The sequence below is a fragment of the Pleuronectes platessa genome, chromosome 3 (assembly GCF_947347685.1).
Source record: "Pleuronectes platessa chromosome 3, fPlePla1.1, whole genome shotgun sequence".
NCBI lineage: Eukaryota > Metazoa > Chordata > Actinopteri > Pleuronectiformes > Pleuronectidae > Pleuronectes > Pleuronectes platessa.
In genome coordinates, this window is record NC_070628.1 from 27403338 (window position 1) to 27426808 (window position 23471).

General features: G+C 39.7%; 1 protein-coding gene across 1 annotated transcript; it reads right to left on the reverse strand.

Annotated features, from left to right (window-relative positions):
- Positions 1–6610: 6610 nt before the first annotated feature.
- LOC128436527 (integrin alpha-M) lies at positions 6611–23008 on the reverse strand. Its single transcript, XM_053418269.1, has 31 exons — positions 22849–23008; positions 21447–21564; positions 21042–21133; positions 20801–20883; positions 20595–20709; positions 20363–20493; positions 20109–20251; positions 19747–19894; positions 18672–18807; positions 18495–18568; positions 18081–18198; positions 17741–17883; positions 16969–17115; positions 16689–16883; positions 15805–15935; positions 14078–14235; positions 13819–13982; positions 12986–13102; positions 12374–12444; positions 12147–12288; positions 11549–11647; positions 11353–11432; positions 10743–10823; positions 10526–10601; positions 9230–9337; positions 9095–9133; positions 8884–9009; positions 8677–8790; positions 8516–8587; positions 8306–8416; positions 6611–8137 (listed from the first exon to the last, which is right to left on the reverse strand). The coding sequence occupies exons 1-31, from the start codon at positions 22904–22906 to the stop codon at positions 7910–7912; spliced, it is 3618 nt and encodes a 1205-aa protein (XP_053274244.1). The 5' UTR covers positions 22907–23008; the 3' UTR covers positions 6611–7909.
- Positions 23009–23471: the final 463 nt, after the last annotated feature.

A 23471-nucleotide genomic window follows, 5' to 3' on the forward strand; every position in this document is an offset into this window, starting at 1 on the left:
TCTGATCGCTCCCAATTTGTGCAAATTAATGATGAGTCATCTGTGCGCACCAAAGTTAACCAGGGTGTTCCACAGGGCTCTGTGCTTGGCCCAATTTTATTCTCATTATATATGCTTCCACTAGGAAACATTATCAGGACACACTCTGTAAATTTCCACTGCTATGCGGATGACACCCAGTTATATTTGTCAATAAAACCTGAACAAAGTAATCAATTAACTAAACTTCGAACATGTCTCAAGGACATAAAAACCTGGATGACCCGCAATTTTCTCTTATTAAACTCAGACAAAACAGAGGTTATAATACTTGGCCCCAAACACCTTAGAGATGCATTATCTAATGATATAGCTGCGCTAGACGACATTGCCCCTGCTTCCAATGAAACCGTCAGGAACTTGGGAGTGATCTTTGATCCTGATTTATCCTTTAATTCTCACTTAAAACAAATTTCTAGGACCGCTTTTTTCCACTTACGTAATATTTCCAAAATTAGACATGTCCTTTCCCAAAAAGATGCAGAAAAACTAGTCCACACCTTTGTTACATCGAGACTGGACTATTGTAATTCATTATTATCTGGCTCCAGCAGTAAGTCGTTAAAGACTCTACAGCTTGTCCAAAATGCCGCAGCACGTGTCCTGACGAGAACAGAGAGAAGAGAGCACATTTCTCCAGTATTAGCGTCGCTACACTGGCTTCCAGTTAAATCTAGAATAGAATTTAAAATTCTCCTCCTCACCTTCAAGGCCCTTAATAATATGGCGCCTTTTTACCTTAAAGAGCTGTTAGTACCTTATAAACCCGCTAGAGCACTCCGCTCCCAGAATTCAAGCCTACTTGTCGTCCCTAAATTCTCTAAAAAAAGAGTAGGAGCCAGAGCTTTTAGCCATCAAGCCCCTCGGCTGTGGAATAATCTACCACTTTCAGTTCGGGAGGCAGATACCATCTTTTCATTTAAGAGTAGACTCAAAACCTTCCTTTTTGATAAAGCTTATAGTTAGAGCTAATTAGTGCGCCAGAACGTTACTTGTTCTATTTTATGACACATGACACACGGAGCTTCTCTTTCCAGCTTCTCCTTCCTCTTCTCCATCCCTATCCCCCTTCCCCGGAATCCCTTTGCTTTATCACCCGCAGATCCAGGGCCTCTGTGGCCGCACCATGGATTGCGGTTTGTGGATCGTACACCGGGGGTCGCGGTGGTGGATCCATTGTGGCGGATTCTGGGCTGATCGTGGTGCTGGTGGCGGACCCTGTGTCGCGTTGGCATTGGGCACGGGCGGTGGACCAGGACCGCGGTGGTGGCTTGTGATGGGTCCTGGTGGGCGGCGGTGGACGGTGACTGAGGACTGGAGTGGCGTCTGGTCTGGATGGTGGATCGTGGTCTGGATGGTTGCTGACCATGGACTGTGCTTGCAGCGGGACTGCTTGGCATGTCATGTTGGGGTTGTCCTTCGGGATGTCTACCCTCATCAAATGCTGCTAGAGACTTTGATTATTGATGATGTTTTCCTGCACGTGGCATCTATTGCACTTCTGTCCGTCCTGGGAGAGGGATCCCTCACATGTGGCTCTCTCTGAGGTTTCTACATATTTTTACCCTGTTAAAAGGGTTTTTAGTAGTTTTTCCTTACTCTTGCTGAGGGTTAAGGACAGAGGATGCCACACCCTGTTAAAGCCCTATGAGATGAATTGTAATTTGTGAATATGGGCTATACAAATAAAATTTGATTGAAATTTGATTGATTGACAAGGACCTCTATGAACTTTCAAAAATAGAAGAGCAGAAGTCGTCAGGACAACCAGCTAACACAGACGAGACTGAAATTACAGAGTCAAAGAAAACCCCTGATGTACTAACACAACCACTCAGGTATGCAGATTCAAACTCACACGTGTCATGGAAACATTAAAGTCATTCTTGTATCTTATTTCATTTAATAATGAATCATCCATACAAGTTGTGACGTTTGTGTTTAACTGTCACCTGATGCTTTTATTTTTAGGCCTATATTTTACAACAGTGGAGAACCAAAGACCGAGAAGGAAGCGTTGTTATGTAAGACTGAAGAACAGCATGAAAACCAGGAGACAGCTGTCCCACCAGAAGCATCAGATAGTGGCCGTCCTCACAGCCCCCTGTCCACTCAGCTTAATCAGCAGGAGCCAGTTTGTTATTCATTCGAAGCGGTGCTCAGACCTCAGCTATTCAAACCATTCCCTAGTTTCAAGACTATGCATCTCTCTCTGGTCCACAGAATCTTTCAGGCTCTGCAGACCAAAGCAAAGCTCCCTACTCTGCTGATGTTGTCAGGACTTTTAAATCTGAAGCAAGTTTTATCGTTGGCCACATATCTTCCCCTCCTACTGCACAGTCTATACTCCAAAAACTGGCCGCCAACAGCGCACTGATCCTCTGCTGAGCTCAAACACTGCAGGCTGGTCTCATAAATTTATGTAGGAATGCCACGAAAAGCGCTTCTCTCTCTTTGTGACAAAAAAAAAACATGGGGCACATTCATCTAACCCTAAAATACATATGAACTCTGCACCACGGTGATTCAGCAGAGTTACAGCCGCAGGAATAAGCTGTTCCTGAACCTGCTGGTCCGGGAACGGAGGACACTGCAGCGCCTCCCAGAGGGGAGGAGGGCCAACAGTCTGTGGCTGAGGTGTGAGAAATTGTCACCAGCTCCGCCGAGAAAAATAATGCTGGAAACTCTAACGTTCGTCATCTTCAAGCAAAACAACCCACTGAGACCCATGAGCCCTCGAAACAACTACAACTCATCCTGGAACCTGGCACACAGCAACCTAATTCCTCTGAGGCCACAGCAGAGTGCAGCAGCAACATGGAACATTGTGGCGATTCTTCATTTGGACGTAGTAAGACATTCTGTAGCCTGTTTGCAAGCCCCATCACTGACTCACTCCAGATTTTGGGACAACCTCCGCTTCTCTTCAATCGTCTTGCTCTGCTCTGCTGTCTGCAGATTCCAGGAGTGAAGATTATCATGTTAAAACTGTGGCTGAACCTGACCAGGTCTTTGCCAGGTCCTTCCTCGGCCTCTTCTCTGCCCCTCTCAGTGCTGCTCCTCTGCCATGCAAGGGGACCCGGCAAGATTATTCATGGACGGCCTCCTGTACACAAGAGTCAAACCAGTTGTCTGATAAAGTCACTCATTCATCAGACTCTAATCAAAGAGCTTCCAAGTTAGAGACGCCTCTTCCAGGTCTGGTCAAAACTTCTCACAGACCAGCATCTCCTAAGTCCTCCCCTACTTTGAAAAATGAAAATGATTTGTCTGAGGCTGTGAGTCAACCTACAAAGCAGCAGGTGAATCCCGCCAGTCGTGAGATCTCTTCCAGTCGGACTCCTTGTGGCGACAGAGCAGGATCATCCACAACCCAGACCCATTTATTTTGCGTTTGTTGCGTGTTAGAAGCGTCATCAACTCTCTGGCAGTTAATCCTGTGGAGGATCTCCTGAATGACCTCTCACACAAGCTTGTTAGCTCCTCCTAAGATGCTGGCAGGAGAAACTCTGCAGGACCCTCTCACTCGGACATTTGCATTCACACATACACCCTCTCCGGAACATGTCAGGAGATTATCTGCAGTTCAGCGCATGTCTGAGAGCAGCTTTTGTATTGAGCTGGGAACTAGATGTGTGCTGCTGAAGTGTGTTGTTAACTCTCTGTTCATGGATCTGCAGTTGGAGCCACTTCTAATTCAGTTCTGAAGACTCTCTTTCTGTGTCTGAGTCCATTTGAAGAGGGTGGAGAGAAACGGCACAGTGCTCACATCAGTCTACCTTCAGGTGTGTGCTGTATATGAATCCCAGTGAAAGTAATTTATATTTAAATCCATATACAATGTGCTATCATCCTTGTAGAACTGAACAGAAGTCTTGTTATTTTTATTGCTTTTCAGAAAGTGTACAGAAGGATCAGAGCAGCATGGGGGATGTCTTTGTTCAGCAACAACAGAAGAGGAAAAAAAAGAGACGAAAGAAAAAGGTATCAGACATTTTACTGTGAGAAGAACAAGGCAGCTTCTATCCCTGTCAGTGGTACAGAGATGTGCCTTATCAACTATCAGACAGTAGATGATGCTTGAAAATTTTTAGTTCTTTATTAGTTTCACTTTTTTTTTTACCTGTATTACTCAATGCCATCATTTGACAAGTCTTGATCTCCATTGTAAGTGCAAACAGATCATTTAAGGTGGTACACTGTAGTTTTTAAATCAAACTGTGGTGTGAGTTGGACTCATTAATGTCTTGTAGGGGCTTTATGGTACAAAGTTAGAAGATGTATCAGGCTTATACCTTAATAAATTGTTGATATTAAGATTGTTGATTTGGGGTTTTTCATTAAATTTGTTGAAAGTAGAAATATGCACAATCTTGTGTCTGCGCCATCATTATGTCTGCATTATTTTTGGGGGAATTTCTGTTTGTCAGTCCCATTCTTGTGAACACTATCTCATTTTCTTTTGCCACGTAAACGTGATACCTCAGGGTACACCTCCAGGTCATTAAGGTTGGGGGATGGGCTAAATTCTTCTAATGAGCCACTGTTTACTCAAAAGTGTATGTTGGGTGTGGCAGCTGATGACTTTGTGCCTCTGTGTGTAATGTGCTCCTCAGACTCCGTATTCCCAGCAACAGTCCACTGAGAAGAGTGTTGCCCACTCCACAGAGCATCAGCCCTCTTCTCAGACCTCTCTCTTCTCTGTGGAGGCAACAGCCAGGTCCACCTTCAGTGCTCCAGCTAGGACGGAGCCTCAGGTCAGAAACTCTGAGACACACAACTCGCCATTCAGACCTGTGACGCAACTGACGCAGCATCACGTCCGACCGAGACTGAAGAACAATTCAGAGGAAGGAAAGTGGGGAAATGGGAATTTGTCGGTCACACCACTCAAAGACCTTTTTAAGACTTTAGACACCACTGTTTTCAACCTCGGGCATTAACATTGGACTTACTTTTGTTTTATCTCCCTAACATTGTTGAAAATCTAAATCTTTTATTATCTTAGCACCAATGTTGAAACAGTGAAACTGAATGTAGTTATTATCTGAGTCAAAGCCCAGGCTTCTGATCTCTATAACCTGTATGTGTTAACATTTTATTTGGATGTTTTAGTGTGAAGATCAAAATGTTTACTTATCATACATGTGTTTGTCAATGGTTTTGATTGAATCATATCAGTGTATCCAAACAATATTGCTGCTACGTTCGTATTAATGGCCAGTTTATCAGGTACATTTACTTATTTTTGTTCAGTGTAGGTAAAATATTAGAAGATAATATACTAAAGACTTGATTAATTCAATTAGATTTAAAGATTCCGATGTTAAAAAACTCATATTTAGACAGGAAAGATGCTGGTTTATTAAACCAAATCAATTTAACATTAAATTTTTTCTCATTGTTGTAAAGTATGTAAATTACACCATCAATGCTCTACCACAAACGTTTTATGCTCTGCATATATGTAAGATATGATATGATAAGGTATGATGTATGCTAATTAAAATAATCATGGTCAGCGTCAGGTAGTGCCTCGTTTTAAAAGACAGTTTGTGCGCCTCCTGCAGGGGATGAGCTGCACTTTGTGTATTATGCCCGAGCTCCTCCGTTGGGAGGCCCTATTGGGTTATAGGATTATTTTGAGATTAAGATTAAGATACATTTATTTATACCAAACACAGACATGCACAGGCACACTCATGCAATTGTAGGGAAATTTAACCTCTGCTTTTGACCCATCTGGTGCAGGACACACAGAACAGTGAGCGACCACGTACGGTTCCCGGGGAGCAAGGTGCCTTGCTCAGGGGCACTAGAGCAGGCAGGGAGAATCCTCTTGGATTTTTGGACAGATCAATCCAGGTTCGTCTTTTTGTTTTTTCTCCGTGGAGTTGAACCAGAGACAAACCAGAGACCTTTTCTGCCCATAGTCCAAGTTTCTGCCACTAGTCCACCACCTCACCGTAGTGAATTGGCTTTATGAGGGCTTCAACAACCTCAAAAAGTTTCTAAAGTTTGCAGTAAATTAGAAATTGGCGAAAATGTACGTATTCTGGAGTATTTGGAAATGGGCGCGGCTCAGATGTTGCTGCTATTTTCAATAATACTGGTTTGCAATTATCTTATGCCTCCTAGACATAGTGTTAAGTGAACCACACCTGATGGACCCTTAATAAAACTTAACAAATTTGTAAGTGCTTTGCAGTTTTTACACAATGACGTTCTGAATCAAAGGAGAAACGAGATACATATTATTTTGTTGGTGAAAATTGAAGGGTTTTCTTTTAATGTGAACTTTTTATTCCAGGCTTCAAACTGGCTATACCTGAAATAAATTCTCTTCAAAAAGATTTCTCAGCATAGAAGGTACTATTCTTAGTATTACATCATATGATTTAATGCTTTTAAAGAAGTGCACACTTGTCGGGAAAAGCTATTTTTCTGGACAGAATAATCTTTTTGAAATGGTTGCTTGCTAGTCCACCAGGAGTTTGGAAGTATTTAACTAACAAAAAACCACACAACATACAGTGACATCTGTTGAATGCTAAACTTACACACTCACCCATTCTTTTTCTCTCACTTTAATTTTTTTACGGAAAAAGCATAAAAACATAACAAAATTATGGCACAACATTGCATAAACAAGGAGATAAAACCTGTGACAAAGATCACCAATAGGTAAAGGCTGACTAGTATTAATGTTACAGTATTTTACAGTGTAAATAAACATTAGTAGAGATGGCACCCTAGGCCGGACACAGGGATCATGTGACCAGGCTACCTGGAAATTAAACTTGTTAAGTTTTCACTTAACTTTGTTGTGCCTGATATAACACAACCATGGTATTTCATGGAATAACAATGCTCCAAAAACATTTAATGATTTGACCAAAAAACTCAAAAAAAGCGTTTCTTTTGCACAGTTGCCATCATGCGACCTACTGCAGGGATGGGACGTCAGTAATGTGATAACAGGTCTGTCATGTATGGAGGGTTTTCTGTCAACAGTCTGATATCTGATGCTTCTGGTGTTTGATCAGTTTCCTGTTCAGCGTCATAGAGCTCCTCAAAGTTGATGTGATGTTGGTTGTCTTCTCTGTGGGGATCCGCTCTTTAGGAGCACCGCTTACCACGTGACCAAGGTCCCATATGTAGGTATCACCGTGGCGACTGAGCGAAGTGAGCTGGAATAGCTGGGAGCTGGAGGTTATGTGTTCAGGATGTGCTTGCCCTCCTGTTTTTGGATTGTCTGTCCCCACTCCAGGTCGTGTGGCCCAGGTCCCACTTTATGGATGTGTCAACATCCTCTCGCATCATATTCTCCCTGTATATTTACAATCTATATTTTGACCATGCTGTTCGTCCATACTGTAAGACTGCAACGTAGATCTACTCTGTTCACATGACATCTACTGCATGTCAGTCTGTCCTGTAGGAGTGACCCCTCCTCAGTTCCTCTTCTTCGGGTTTCCTTCATTTCTTCTTTTTTATTTATTCAGTTTGAGTCTCTAAGGACAGAAGGTGTCATTTTGTTGAACATCTGTAAAGACCCTTGAGGCAAATTTGTAATATTTGGACTGTATGGATAAAAAATGCACTTGGTTTATTAGATGTTGCTACATTGAACAGAGCCAAGCTACCACTTCCCTTTGTGTCTTATCTATATGCAAATCAAATCTCTCCATCTTGTGGCTCCAGCTTCATATTTGGAGTGGTATCTTCTTTTACTCTCAGCTTGGAAGCAAATAAGACTATTTGCAAAAATTACAAGCTGTCCCTTTAGTAATTTTGCTCACTAATAATGATGTGCCTGCTGCACCCTTCAGAGTTCAGGCATTTGTCAGCCCACGCTCATGCATGTAAATTACTTTTTATACTCTAGTCCCTCCTCTTCATCAGCTGCTGCGATGCCGCCTTTGGCCACCTCATCAACAAGCAGCGATTTCTCCTCTGATGGTTTGTCAGATTTGCCCTCAGTCTCTAATTGGCTGACTACTATGGGGTCAAAGGCAAACTCATTGGAACTGTCAGCCTGAAGAACAGCATCTGACTCCTCTTCTTCATAAAACGTCTTCCTCTTGAAGCAACCAAGCTTGTGTTGGAAGCAAGAAAAAAAATGATTAGATCAAAACCATCGTTTAAATCTCCTGAATATAGTTACTCACATTCAAGCATCAGCTCTGAATATGAAGGTTGAAGACTGTAACTTATATTTCATGTGGTGCATGGGGAACAAGTGGATTAAGAAATGATCTCTCACCTTCCACATGATGATTGTGGTTATGATGAGAAACAACAAACCCAATCCAACTCCAGTAAAGATGATCAGCAGTCGATTGGGGAGAATTGTGAACTCAACCCGAACTTCACTCTGTTGGCAGAAAAAGGTTTTGTAGTGAAACCTGAGCTTAAAGTCTGTGGATAAAAAAAACATCATAGTTTGAGCTGTTTGTGAACAGACTGAATTTACCCATTTCATGGTTGGATCGTTGTCTTTCCATGAGCAAGTTTTATGAGACGTCTCCATGAATCCATCGTTTCTCTGTTTTGAATGAACATGATAAATTAGGTATCGTGGAATTTAAATCAGCATCTTTGAACGGATAATACTGTGGTGGAACATCAGCAAACCTCTTGTTTACGAGAAACCAGCACGTATTGTCGCCCGTCAAATTCAACACCTATGGAGCTTTTGAATTTCACCTCCCCGCTGTCTCTGGTGTATCGTTTCAGAAAGGCAATATTCTGCAATGTGCACATTAATTAGATTTATATTCACCACTATCAATGGTTTACTGTGATATGTATTCTGTCAGTGTGTGTGTTGTCGCTTCATACCTCGGCATGCTTTTTGAGATCCCGAAAATGTGCTTCTCCTGAAAATGTGAACTCAGTAGATGACTCCTTGTCCAGGATGAAGGTGTCACATGCAATGATTTTCCAAGGTTCTCCTGGCGAGCAGTGCTGTAACACAGCAGCGGTTCATTTGAGACTTGTAGGTTCATTACATGTTCATTTAGAATATTTCGACACTGTATGTTTCACTTACATCAGTTTTGAGATCAGGGATTCTGCATTGAGTTTTGTTCTTAAAAGAGAGAAAGTAAATGCGGGTATTAAGAGTTTGGAATTTCATGCACAGCAGCATTATCAGTTAGAAGTGTTGTGTTAGTGAAAAAATTACCTGCTGGACAGACACTTGATAATCCTTCATTTCAAAGTTATGTTCCAGTTGCGTTGGGAAGAACAGAGACACGTTGACAGGAAAAGCCTTAAAACCTGGATTATCAATCTGTGAATGGTGAGAGAGAGTTGGTTCATATAAAAAGATTAGTTCAACATTTTTGGGAAATACGCTCATTCATATTCCTGTCTAGTCAGATGACAAGATTGATGCTACTGGCATGTCTTTGAGGGAACTGCTCAACCGGTTGTTGTAAACAAACATAGCTACAAGCTCCTAAAGCCCAGTGATTAGCATTTTGTGTATTTTTTAGTTCATACAAACCTACATAAAGAAACACATGTTAGGTTATACTTTCATGATGTATTCAACCAGCCCACTGCCAATCTGCAAATCCAGCATCTAGCTAGTGAAAGTTGAGTTAGTAAGTGGGCAACTGTTTGCTGCCACATTCAGCATGGCAGTGTACGATGTGGTAAGTGTTTGCTCGTCATGGGAACTGTTGCGTTTCTCCATAATTTGATGAGACCTTACTAAGTAAAGTGCCGAGATCATGTATGTTTTGATTTGCCACTATTTAAATACAATAAACTTGAACTGAATCATGAGGCGGATTGTCCACTAACCAGAAAGTCGGCAGTTCGATCCCAGTCTCCCACATTCTGTGTGTCCTTGGGAAAGATACTGAACACCAAATCGCCTCTGATGGCTGCTAAGCTAGCTTGTGATTATGTATGATAGAGAAAGTGCAGCACATACAGTATATGCACCATATGAATGTGTGTGAATGTCAAATATGTACTGTAAAGAGCTTTGACAGGTCATCAAGATTAGAAAATCATATCGACATGTAACGCCTGTCAGAAAGGTTGATAGATATCACGTCTTAAATATTACACACCTGTCAGTAAACCTAACTTATTGTAACTTATCATTTGTCAAGCTGCTCAGTGATTTGAAGATAAATCTACTCATCTGAAAAACTTAGGCTGTTGTGTCAAGTGTTAAACTGAAGACCTGCGAATGGTTGGTTGTTGGGTTTGCACGTTAAACATACAAGACACTGTCTGGCCGATGATTGGTTGATTGAGTATGCTACTATTCTCATGCTAGATGTTTTTTTTAATAATAGTAATTTGTTGCTCGGTAACAAGCCACCCCTCCCAACTATAACTATGGTATGTGTAGTATTGTTACCAGACAGAAGTTAGGGGTGGGGGGTTGGGTTTTAACAGCTTCTCATTGGTCGAATGTTTGTTGAGAACATTGAAAGAAAGATTTTTAGAAGTTTTTTACCTTGTATATGATCTCAATTTTTTTAGGTGCAGCCTCTTCTGCTGTAAAGTTCAGATATGTGGTGCTGCCTTCTTTCCTGAAAAGACCACAAGATGTTTACAGCGTGCTGTGGGATATAATATGTAATAATACATTTATCAAATCAATCAAATAACATTCTTGGGGCATATAAGAGCTACCATTACAAAATGTTATCTATTTAGACAGCCATACTTACACTGTTAGTCCCATTTTAATTTCAAATTGCACTGGGATGCTTTTGGTCAGGGTATTGTTCTCGGTGATGTTTGCGTTATCACTAAGGAAGCAACAAAGCAGTTATTGTGAGAACTGGTAGTTAAGTAGTCAGGCATACTAGTCATCTGCAAAATCTCTAAAAGTAGAAAAGGGTTTGTTGTACAGAAAGTCAGTGGGGTAAAACTATGAGTCACTTGTAGGAGTTCTCAGTTATGTTTCTTTTTTGTTAGCTTTTTTTTTAAATACCCTTGACATGCTGTTGCAATACAATAAAGTACATCTATCTGTCAACTATCTATCTATTGTTCTCTGGTACATGAGGCGTCTTTTGCACTTCTGTCTGTCCTTGTAGAGGGATTCCTCACATGTGTCTCTCTCTGAGGTTTCTAAATATTTTCCTCTGTAAAAAAATGTTTTCACTCTTGCTGAGGGTGAAGGGCAGAGAATGTCCCACCTTTTTAAGCTCTAAGAGGGAAATTGGGATTTGTGAATTTGGGCTTCACAAATATAATTTGTATGATAGTAAATGATATTTTCATTAAAATGTTTAGCTCTGTTGTGTGTGTTGGATTGCATGAGAAGGCCTCTACCTTCTTCCAGTAACGGTCATCAGGATTGTGTCGTTCCACTCGTACCCGGTTAGGATGTAGAAAGAAGTTATAAACGTTGCCTTCACAGAAAAAAAGAGAGAAGTCACCAAACGTCTTCAAAGGTCAAAGTAGTTTGAGTTCATCATTTATAGTAGTTCACTTCTGTCTTCTGTGAAGTGGGTGCAGTTTGACTCACAGCAGATCCGCTGCGATACACAGGAAGGCTGATGCCGCACACAGTTTTGTCAAGCACCCCTTCAAGATCATGACAGCTGTGGAGCGTTGGTCTAGTCGCCTGTTTAAAGGAAAAACATGAACAAAGCAGGATGAGCTTTACATTTAAATACAATGCCGTGATACTTGCTCGACTTTGACTGTTATTTAGAAATCTAGTTGAGTTTGAACTTTTTGCGTTTATTGTCAGTGCTGCGTGCTCTGATTGAAGCGTTTTCCCCCTCACGACCCACACATCCTGTGTGGTATTCAAATCCTCTAGACAATTTCAGTTCTGTTTCTGTTTTGTGACAGGCGTTGTTGTAGTTTTGACAAATATAAATTTAATAAACGTTAGGGTTAGGCTTAATTTGTATCATTCATTTGGGGCCAAATGTCTCAGCATTAATGTTTTTCATAAAATGAAACTGGAATTTTCTTTATTACTTTTGACCTGTGTGGTTGGCAGTAAAGTGGTCACTGAGTGCAGATCGGTGTTGGGACATGATAGAACATAGGAAAAGATGGAGAATATCCCTCATATGTAATTAAGAATAAAAAAAATGATATGTTTACATCACCTCTGTAATAGTCATCCTGGAGAAGGAGAGGCCAGGAGGATAATGCATTGTGAGGCTGGTGTTGTATGAGTCATCACCATAATTAGACAGTTTTACAGTCACGTTGAAGTAACTATCTTCTGCAACCAATAAGGCCGGGGTCCTAGGAGACACAGAGTACTTCTTAATGGTCACACGATGCCAATATTACAGTTGCTGCCCTGTGTTTGATCACATGTCAAACGTACATGAAGTTGAAATCCACCTCCAGTTCAGCAACACAGTTGTCGTTTTTTGCACATTGCTTTTCAAAGGGAACCTGTAGAAAAAAGAGATTGCTGCTTATTTAAAAAAAACAGGGCTAAAGCAGATAGTTGCACTACATGTTTTACTTAAATGATAACAAAACATGCAAGTGAAACAATTTGAGTTAAACATGAACAGTACAAAAAAAGGGTTAGAAAACTTTATGTATAGCATTTAGGTTTATTTAATGTCGAAATGAGAAACTATAAAGTTTTCATATCGCTCCACACAGATATGTTGATGTTCCTTTCTCCTTAGCAGAAGCTTGTGTGAAGTTTTAAGTCACTTGATCTATATACATCATGATTTATTCAAAAAGTCCAATTCACATTTTGGTTTTATTGATAGAAATGTTTTCCAACACAGTCATTCATAATGGTTTTCCCATTATATTTCAGCATTTCCACTACGTTTTTTTGAAAATTGCAATTTGAAAATATGTTTAAAATCAGGAGGATTTTGTGGGACATCCATTTCATCTTAGTCTGTAAGGAGACAAGAATACAAGGATACAGCTCTGTGTGACGGCCTGCAGCCATCTGCAGTGCAAATACCTCAACAGTAGCCGACCTTCTGCTGTCCACGTTCAGGACGGCACTCGCACTCTCACTGTCGACTTGGGAAAAGTTGAATTTGATGATGATGGGTGAAAAAGTGTCTTTCAGACATTTCTATTAGAAAGGAAAAGAAGTCATCTGCATATTGTTGAAGACATATTCACAAAGCAGAGATTTTTCATTTTAGAAATTGATTTCAGCATGAACATGACAAAAGATCAAATATATGTACACGATTTTGATGGCTAGTGTTACTAGTATGTGACTTGAGAGTCCAGTTTTATCAGTTAAATGTATCATGATGTGACAAAAAAAGGTATTGCTCCATGGAGAGGTGGGTCGGTGAATATTTGAATATCCTCAGAGGCACATTTTTGTTACCTGAGACAAAGTGTTAAGAACCTTAAGCGAAGCAGAGGTCATGTGCTCAAAGCAGAGGTCCTCAATTTTTTTCTGGCCAAGGTCTCCCATAGAAAATATTGAGAGGATCCCTCACACATGTTCCTTGGAATAATTGGACACAGCCTGCTTTTCATATTTCTACAAGTTTTGTGAGAACGACTAAAAACATTTCTTAGAAAGACGTTCAACGTGTATTAAGATTGTTGTCAACACAGAATATCCATATATCATGATAATTTTATGAGCGAATTTCCATCAACCCCCCAGGATCCTCTGATCCCAATTTCACAACCACTGGTGTTGGTTATGGAAGCAATTTACTAATTTACTAGCTAAGGTGTAGCGACATGGATGAAATTTATACACAAGTGATAGGTGATCTAAAACATATGTGTAGAGTATGAGTGTGAATGAATTGGTCTCCATACAGGCATGTTGACAGGGAGCTTGAAGCAAGTTTCATTAGCCGTCAGATCGCAGGAGGAAGTTAGACTCCTGGCTTTCTTGTCATTTCCAAAGAAACCTCGGTAGGTTTGTCTCACTGGATCCACATTAAGTATGTATGAGATGTTCAGTCCTGAGCTCATCACGTCTATAAGGACACACAGCAAGATTAAAGTACCTCATTGATAGGGTGTGCACTATTGGCAGCTCTTAATAAATCTGTTCATTGGCTCCGGTACTTACCGGCTTTGCTCTTTGTGCTTTCTACCATTTCAAAGCAGACTTGTAAGGTCCCCATGGGTAAATCACCATCTGTTTTGTCCACACAGTTAATCTTCTCAGTGCTTATTTCCTTAGGAAGAAAAGAGAGATGTGCGGTGACGTTGAAGACAGGACGGGACCTGAGAGATATTGAGTAAAGATACAAATTTATTAAATTAATTTTAAGAAATACAAAATGTATTATTAGACCGTGGTGGAAAATTGGTCAACAAACGAGGTTCTGAGACGAGTTGTCTTTGTAAGTTTATTTGTAAAAGCTGTCTGCAGAAAGGATCACACAGGCAAGTTGGAGGTTGAAAGTGAGATGAAGGTTACCTCCTGACCCAAAATACCCAGGTGGGTGGTGTGTGTGAATGTATTGTCTGTGATTGGAACATATAGTCTGTAACAGTGCATCCTAAATGTGTTAGAGAGGAAATAGTATCATGTATGGTTAAGTGTTCTTCAAAAAAAGGACGAACACAGTCCAACCACAGACTAAAGCAAAGGTCACTAGATTTCAGATGAACTCAGGATCAACTTCTGCAATACATGAAAAGACAATGGGCTCACATGCTAGAAAGTGGGTGCACCATACAGTTTATGTTGAGGTGTGCCCTAGATGGAAATGGCTGTTGTAAGGATAAACTAAGAGGTTATTAAGTACATTTCCATTACAAGATGCTTATTTCTAAAGGACGATGGTACACTAGTGCATAGAGTTGAATCATATTTTGGTAGGTCGTATAGGAGACGATTGATATTAGTGCCTTCAGACCTGATTTACACCTGCCTGGATGAAAACCCTGCCGGTGTTGTTTTTAGTTTTTTGTAAAAATATTGCAACTGCAAAAAAAACAGAACTATATTTTCAGCTATATCAGCTTATGAAACATTTTCTAGATGTAAATGGTTTTGTATTTATATAGAATTTTTCTAGTCTTGATGACCAGTCAAAGCGCTTTACAGCACAGTTTTACATTCACACACACATTCATACAGTGCATCTATTCGCAGCACTTTATTATTCTATGAGGGCTCATTCGGGGTTCAGCATCTTGCCCAAGGACACTTCGGCATGCAGATGGTTCATCCCTGCTGGTGTTTTTTTTCATTATTGTGAAAATATTGCAACTGCAACAACAACGGACCTATATTTGGAAATCAGCTTATGAAACATTTTCTAGATGTATTGTGTATTTGTCTGTGAACAGATTTGATATTCTAATTTCTTCATTCATAACATTTAATTCATATGTTATAGGTTACTTACAGTGCTAAGTAGGTTTTCAGGTTAGGTGTTCACTCAGAAACCCTTTTTATCTGATTCTGATTCAGACTTGGCCATACTCGGTAAGGTTCAGTGTGTAGTATTTAGTGACATCTAGTGATGAAGTTGCATATTGCAGCTGAATACCACTCACCCCACTCTCCCATTATAAACATGACAAAGAACCTCTGTTAACCTTCAGTTGTCATAATAACTCAACAGTGTTAAGTTGGTCCAGTCTGGGCTACTGTAAAAAAACATGGCAAAACATTTAAATATAGGGGGCCCATTCTAAGGTAAATAAAACAATGATTCGTACAACTTAGATGAACCACACTCATGAAAACATCACCATGATTATATTATATTCACTTTCTGCCAATAGATCCTTTCACCTAAATCTAACACACTGAACCTTTAACGTGCACAGTATCCATACCTCAAGACAACAGCCATGCCCTGTGATCCAATCAAAATATCTGGAAGTCCGTCTTCTCCGAGGTCAATGCCCCCATCAATGGCCTGTCCGAAGAATCTCATCTCAAGTCCAAAATCCTGTCCCATGATTCTCTGGAATAAAAGATTGGAAAATTGAAAGTGTGCAAAAAATGTAAGTTACCCATTAGAGAGGTGGTGGAAACAGATGATGCTCGATAGATGGGGCAACATCTACGAAACCACACTGCAGCCACTATGCTCACTACCAAAAAGGAGCCATAAGGATCATAAATGATGTTGGATATCAGGGAGAAATCTAGTGGTGAAGTGTCATGTGCTGAATACCCCTCACCTCCCCCTCCCCTTCCAAACATGATAGAGAACCTATGTTAACCTTCACTTGTCATAAAAACTCAAAGGGTGTTTAGTTTGTCTGGACATGGCTACTACAAGAAACATGGCGGCTTCCATAGATAGGACTGAATTATAACGTATTTTTTCTACTTCATTTGTTGTTAATTAATTATTTTGTGATTTTTCCTATAAATGTATTTTATTCTATCTTTTTAAAACATTTGAAATTAACTTAACTAAACTAAACACAAAAGTTTTGGAAGTTATAGCTGAAACAACTGAAAAATGTTCCGATGATAATATCGTCCTTAAATAAATCCTGTCCTTTAGAAGATGTGAGTTTTTGTTTGATTCAAAAGAAAGTTTTATACTGTGTAATGGGGAATAAATACATATCTATCAAAGATTTTGACAGACAGTATGGAGATGACAGGATATTAGGAAGAGCTGTATTCACTGGGTTTCCTTGATGCACCACTGGTTGATGTGTGGTTGATGAATCTACCCACAGCATGTCAGTGATGAGCTCACCTGGCTGAAAGTGCTGTGTATGCCATTGCGTCTGTCACCAAGGTAGATGTACACAGCCCCTCTGTTATCATCCTCAAGGGGGGCTCCAACAGCAACGTCTCGGAGTTCGTCTCCGTTAAGATCCGCAAGGCTGGAAATGGTGGTGCCAAATCTGCCCATGGATGCTGTCACATTTAGTACAGTTTCCAGTTGCATCTGTAGAAGTCAATTCATTATGAAAACAAATGCATCAATTAAAAAAGTGAAGGAAACAAATCAGAAGCTTTATCGCTGCCCCCACCTTCTCAGACAGAATGTAGACATAGATCCGGCCTTCTTTCTTCTCATAGGGCTGATAGAACAGGGGAGCTCCCACCAACAGGAAGTCAGTGTTACCATCTGAGTCGATATCTACTGAGCACAGCTCTGCTCCAAAGTAGGAGCCAATCTGAAAATGTGGGGCATACAAATGCAGAGTGTCTAAACATGCACTTGCTAAAACATTTTTGAAAAACCTACATATATTTGAGTAGAGTAAGGTTAAATATGTATTGTGCTTCCAAGAGCTCTGTAATTTTCTCACACTTTTACTTAAAAAAAGAAAAAAGAAGAGTGGCCAGTGCCACGGAGTTTTCTGGTTTCCTCTCCAAAACCTCAAAAATAGTGCAACTTTGCTGCATGATGATTTAGCTGATGTCCTTGATTGCTTCAACGAAAAACACTACTAAAAGTGCCTGGTCACCTGTTACATGAAGCTTTTTGAGTGACTTTGCAAAGTAAAAGCTGATGTCTCTTCACAGTAGATGCATATGTGAGGGGTTATAGCAATGCTGTCTCAGGGGTGAAAGTAAACCTGCACCTTGTACACATTCTTGTTCGTCATTGAACAGCTACTTTAATGAAAAATGACCAAAAGAAGATTGATACAGCCTCTAAGGGCTGCTTAACAAAAGGACATTCGTTAACTTGCACTGGCAGATTAAGCAGAATTACCACGTTAAGCAAAACGTTTTTATGTTATTATGTTTCGATAACTTATATTATAAACGACCTTTTCAAGACAGTGTACCTACCTGGGTACCATTTAGTGTTTGGGCTGCGGCCCAATTACCAGCATCACGTCTGAAAAGTACGACCTGTCCTGTGTGCTCAAATCTTGGTGCACCCGCAAAGTATAGAGAAGCATTGTCCCTCTTGCCAACAGAGATGGAGTATCCTGCAACAGTGACCGTCACTTACAACACAAAATGTCACTCACACGAAATGTTCATTTTTAAGAAGTTCAGTGCTTTACAATACAAAGCTATTTTAACTGTCAGTTACATCGCCATTTACCTTTGCATATCTCCTGCCAAAATAAACTATTTTAATAAAGGGGCAGGTGATATGGTAATGATTTGTATATGACTTTACCCATGTAGGAGTCCTTCTTCATTGGTGGATCTTCAATTTGTGTTTCTTTTCCTTCATGGATCTCTCTGAGAGAGCCCCCCCAGCTCTTTGAGCCCACTGAACCCAGGATCAATGTATTCTGTCAACAGAGAAATGCAGGTCTAGTCAGAGCACAGAGAAAAGTGGAGCTACCAGTGGGTGCTGTGTCGACTGCTCAGTCTGAACTACTGCTGTCAAACTGGTTGGTCCACTGAGGCACTAGAGAATTGTTGTTTCATCCAGAAAAAACAATGGAAGATTGTAAACAGTGGTCCCTCAACAAGACAACTGCTTTGTTCAGGATGGATTTAACTCTACTGTTTGTCTGCCCCTGTGAATAGAATCCACTGGGATTTAGAATGTGCTCAGATTTTTTTCTTTTTTCACTTTACTCACGTTATAGACGACAGCACTGAATCCACTCTGAGCCATTTCCTCCGTCAAGTCTCCTCCTCGAGCCACACTGGAACCTAAATATGGAACAAAACTAGTTCACTAGTATTGGTGTGTATATGCTATGGTTTTTGTTATAACAGTGTTTCATAGAGAGGAAAATAAAATATCCAATATCACCTTCCATTTTAAAAATCCTTTTTTGAAACTTTTCCAGTATTCCTTTCAGTCCGTTGTAGTCCTCGATTTTAAAGGCATATTGGTCTGCTGGTTTTGAAGCAATGTCTGTGAATCTTTCTAACTTAGCGTCCTTGACCTGAAATCAGAATGCAGTTTGATATCATGACCCACATCTTAGTCTGAGGTCGTAAAGAGTCACAGCACAGGCTGAAAGGCTGAGCTCTAACGTGATTGTTACACTACCATTTAAAGAGAAAAGACTTTAGCGTTGCTGGTAAAACATTTCAGTTCTTTTCTGAGAAGTGCAAATTTGCATCTCAGTACGAGTTCCATGAGCTGAATGTCTGTCTGTATGTTGAATGCATATCCTGTGAACCAGAATTTTGACATGCAATGCGTTAAATATAAATACAAATGGGATAAACAGGTGACCAGCTCTCTGTAGCAGTCAGAAGGGGCGGGACAGTGTGCCCTCAGTCTGTTTATCAGATTCAACATGTCTTCTTCTAAGTCTTAGAGTCTAATTCCTCTGAAAATCAAAAACAGCAGTCAAAACCCCCACCAGATTATTTTGATGACCTGAGGCAAACATTCATAGCAGTACCATTCACAGAATCACTTCCTTTTCAGGAGTTCGTCTTTAGAGTTAAAGCACAATGTTGGTTTTGTTGCTGCAATGCTTCATATCAAGCAGAACTGCAGAGCTTTTGGTTTTACAAGTTGTGAACTTGGGTCTGAAGATGGATGCTTAACAGACCTCTGTAATAGCGAACATGAAATCCAGTATATTATAACTGCAGGCTTTTTTTAATGCCTAATACAAATATCCCAGGTTAACAAGGAACCTGTGGCAGACTATCAAATTCAGGCAGGATTTTCTTTTTTGGCACAAAAAACACTAGAAGTCACCTCTATGAGATCTCCATGCTCCATTCTTTCTTTGAGAATAAGTAGCAGAAGTCAAAATTTGAGAAATATCCTATATTACCCGAGTTCACACTATATATATAGATATACAGTATATAAAACTAGTAATACAGATAAGAGAGTAATAAAACATATCATATTATCTTACCCCAATGACAAAGCGAATGATCTGTTTCTCATCATATTTTTCAATAGTCCCATCGTTTCTGTCACTGGGATCACCATCTGTGATTATTACCAGAACTTTAATTGCATCAGGAGAGGCACCTGCAGTTGGGTTTTCCAAGATATTTTTCCTGAAACAAACAAATAGTAAAGTTGTTTTTTAAATGCTTGGAATAAACAAAACTCCATCTATAAAAATGAATAAATCGGCAATTATAACTTAAATAACATGCTCATTATCTCAATGTGGCACTGGACCAGCTCAGGATCAGTAATGTCAACATGATTCCTTGAACATCCCAGATTGAGAGTTTGAAACTGTATGTTTAAAATCACTGAACTCACAACACAAATTCGAGGGCTCCATGTGTGTTGGTCAGATCCTCCATGTGGGGTTCTTTCCTAAGTTTTTCAAGAGCGCTACCATCTTGATAGTCGTTGAAGTCAAATACTGTCCTGTGGTTTGAGGAGAACTGAACTGCTGAGAACTGGAAAAATGCATGAAACAGACAACACAATACAATTTAACATAACACCATTTGTATATAATTCAACAAATAAAAGTCATGAACATCTTTATGTTGCAGTGGAGCAGTGACCTTGATTGATGTGTTCTTAAGGCTCTTCATTATATCCACTATGAAATCTTTATTTTTGTTGAACTCAGTTCCGGTCATACTGCCTGATCCATCAACAAGAAAGACAAGGTCCACTGTCTTTTTGGTACATTCTGAAAAGTAATATGCAGAATAAAGACATTTTGTTTGGACAAAAACATGAAGAACAAGATGTGAGCAATGGAGACATTTCCAGTCTTTCATCATCTCTTACCTTGGAAAGCAGGAGTGAAATTGGAGGTTGTCTGAAGACTATATGTCATGTTGTAACACACACTGTTCAGATAGGAGTTGTCATTACATTCATGGGCTACACTTGGGCTGCAAACCTAAGTCAAACATAAGAGGTAAAGGGAATTAGATTCATCACATTGATTTGTAATGGTTTTATCTAATTATTGGCCTCTGTGATTTTCTTACAATGAACTGGGAGCTTGTGGAGTCTGCGGCGATCGACAGGCCGAGGAGCTTCACTGGTAACGTTTCGTTTTTCACAGTAATGTCTGAAACAGTATTTAATTAGTACTAGAATAATGCAAAGCATTTCAGCTACATTATCAAGTCTCTATTTTAGGCCTCACATTTCTGTATTGTTGAGAAGTGTACTTTGTGTGTGGTTAATTGTGTAACATTGACTGTATTCAACACTGTATTTGTATACCTTCAGCATTGAAACACTGGTTGCTTTGGTTTTTGTAAGGTCTGCATACTCCTCCAGATCCATTGAGCTGCAGCGGCGCAGTGACGATTATCCTGAGAACGAGGTGAACAACCATGAAAACAGTCGTCTGAACCACTGAAGTAATCACGGTGGCAGGAGCAGCACCATTTCAACACAAAGAAAAGGCTCTCTGTGTGAAGCAGGATGTGAAGTCATCCTTTTGTGATGAACAGCTAAATCTGGATGCATCCGTCAAAGTGATCAACAATAACGTCTGACAGTTCATTACACCTCTGCAGTAGAAGGAAACCTCATTTATCTTCCGCATCTAGAGTCATAAGGATTACAGCGATATCAGCAACAGTAATAATCAACTGAACCTCCAGGTTGAACATGCAAACTTACCCTTTGTCTGTGCCAGACGTGAACTGAAGCACTTTGTATCCAAAGAAATCTTTCTTTTCACCAGCATAGACATCGGGATTTTTTGCATCAATGTTGAAAGCCAAAGAAAGAGGGGTGGCTGCAATTAAAAAAAAAATCTTTTTTTTCTTGCAAGCTTTAATCTAATTCCGTAGTAGTAATAATAATCAACAGTTTAAATATTGTATTTAAACTTTGTTAAGCCTAAACACTACACATGTTAAGAAAACATTGATCTACTTTAGGTCTACAGTGTTTCTACACAATCATTTTTTCAGATTTAACAAAGGATTCTGCACAAATGATCATATTCAATTTTTATCAAAGAAAAAGTTTATAGAAAGTAAAATGATACCCAAGTGGATCTGAGGCAACTGGTTTCATATCCATCCAACTTCATGCTCTTACACATATTAATATTTATTTCCTAGAACACGAACACATACTGACATACTTACCTGGATAGTTTGATATACATAGTATACTATAATACAGTGTTGCTCTCTAATATCACAGCCGGTCTCACAATAAAAGTATATAAAGGATCAGAATTAATGCAGCAGAAAAAAAAATTGCATTTCTATATCTTCTTCCTTGTCCAAACCCACGGAAACTGAAATGGTGACAGTTCCTCTTCATTTTCAAACTGATGTTCAGCTGGACTGACACTGGCATCATATAATCTTCTTGACTTTTCACACATGCAGTGTAGATTTACTTATGTGAAAAATAACGTTCACAGCATGAAAAAAAACTTTCTTCAAAAATTTTCCAATTGTTGACCTCGATGTACAATTAAACCTTAAATGCACTGTTCTCAAGCAGTATTGATTTGGGAGGATATGAAAATTGCAAATGTTCAAGGAAATCTGGATTCACCAGAACCTTCCATTCTTTGTTAACTTTATTTGTCATTTTATTATGTATGTATTGTCAAATACTGTTTTTGCTTGTCTATTTATGTTGACTTGAAGCTGTACTAATCATCTTTTGCATTTTTTTTAGATCTATAAATAGAAAGGTGTCGTAAACGAACTCACAGAGCATCCACAGCCCAGCTCTGCTGTTTGTTCTCTCTCACAGGTTCTCATACGAGTCATTTCCACGAATAGCATCAGGCAGCTATTTTCTAAAAGCCCTCAAAACCCATTTTCTCAACGATATCTGCTCAGCACCAAATATACAAGTTGAAAGAGTCCATTTATAAGGTTTTGCAACTTTACATAAAATAGATTTTTTTTTATAAAATGACAAAAAAAAATCTATTAGTTTCTAGCCTCAAATACTCAAATACACAATTTTCCAAAACTCACAAAGAGCCTCAACCCCCTCTATCTCGTGGAGAAATTCTGTCCGATAAATGTAGGAAATATGATTTTCTTACCAAGCGCCACCATGTAGGTGAGCAGGAACATATGACGCTGGTCTCTCATCTTCCACATCAATCTTCTCAAGGCTAAAGATGGTGCTGCTTGACACTTAAAACCCTATGTGCAACACTTCCTGTGCGCTGTTTAAATGAGGGTGTTTCCGTAACAGGTGGTTGTGACACTTCTTCTCTCTCAGCAACGCTCTCAGCTAAATGTATCTCTTCCCTCACCCTTCCTCTTTTCTTTTGCTGCTCTGAAATACTTTATTTCTCACACATTGTTACAGTAAAAAAAAGATAAAGGAAACTGGTGACATAAGACATTATTAGCACAGGATTCTCATAACAGGATGATGATGATGTTAAATTAAAACGTGTGAGAAACTTGCTGTGGTAGTGAAACCATCACTTGAATGCAGAAAAGTTGTCCTGGTTTACATCCAGTGATGGAAGAATCATATATATAGTATTTACACAAAATCTATTCTTGACATTGAACATGTCATTTTTCTCTTCGCCCACCACGCTTTAATCAATTCAAGTTAAGAGGGAAACATTGTATATGTGTATCATGTGTGGCCAGTGCCCCTTGGCCCCCCCTCTCAGTCTGCCCCTGCACAATAGTTATACCATGTTTT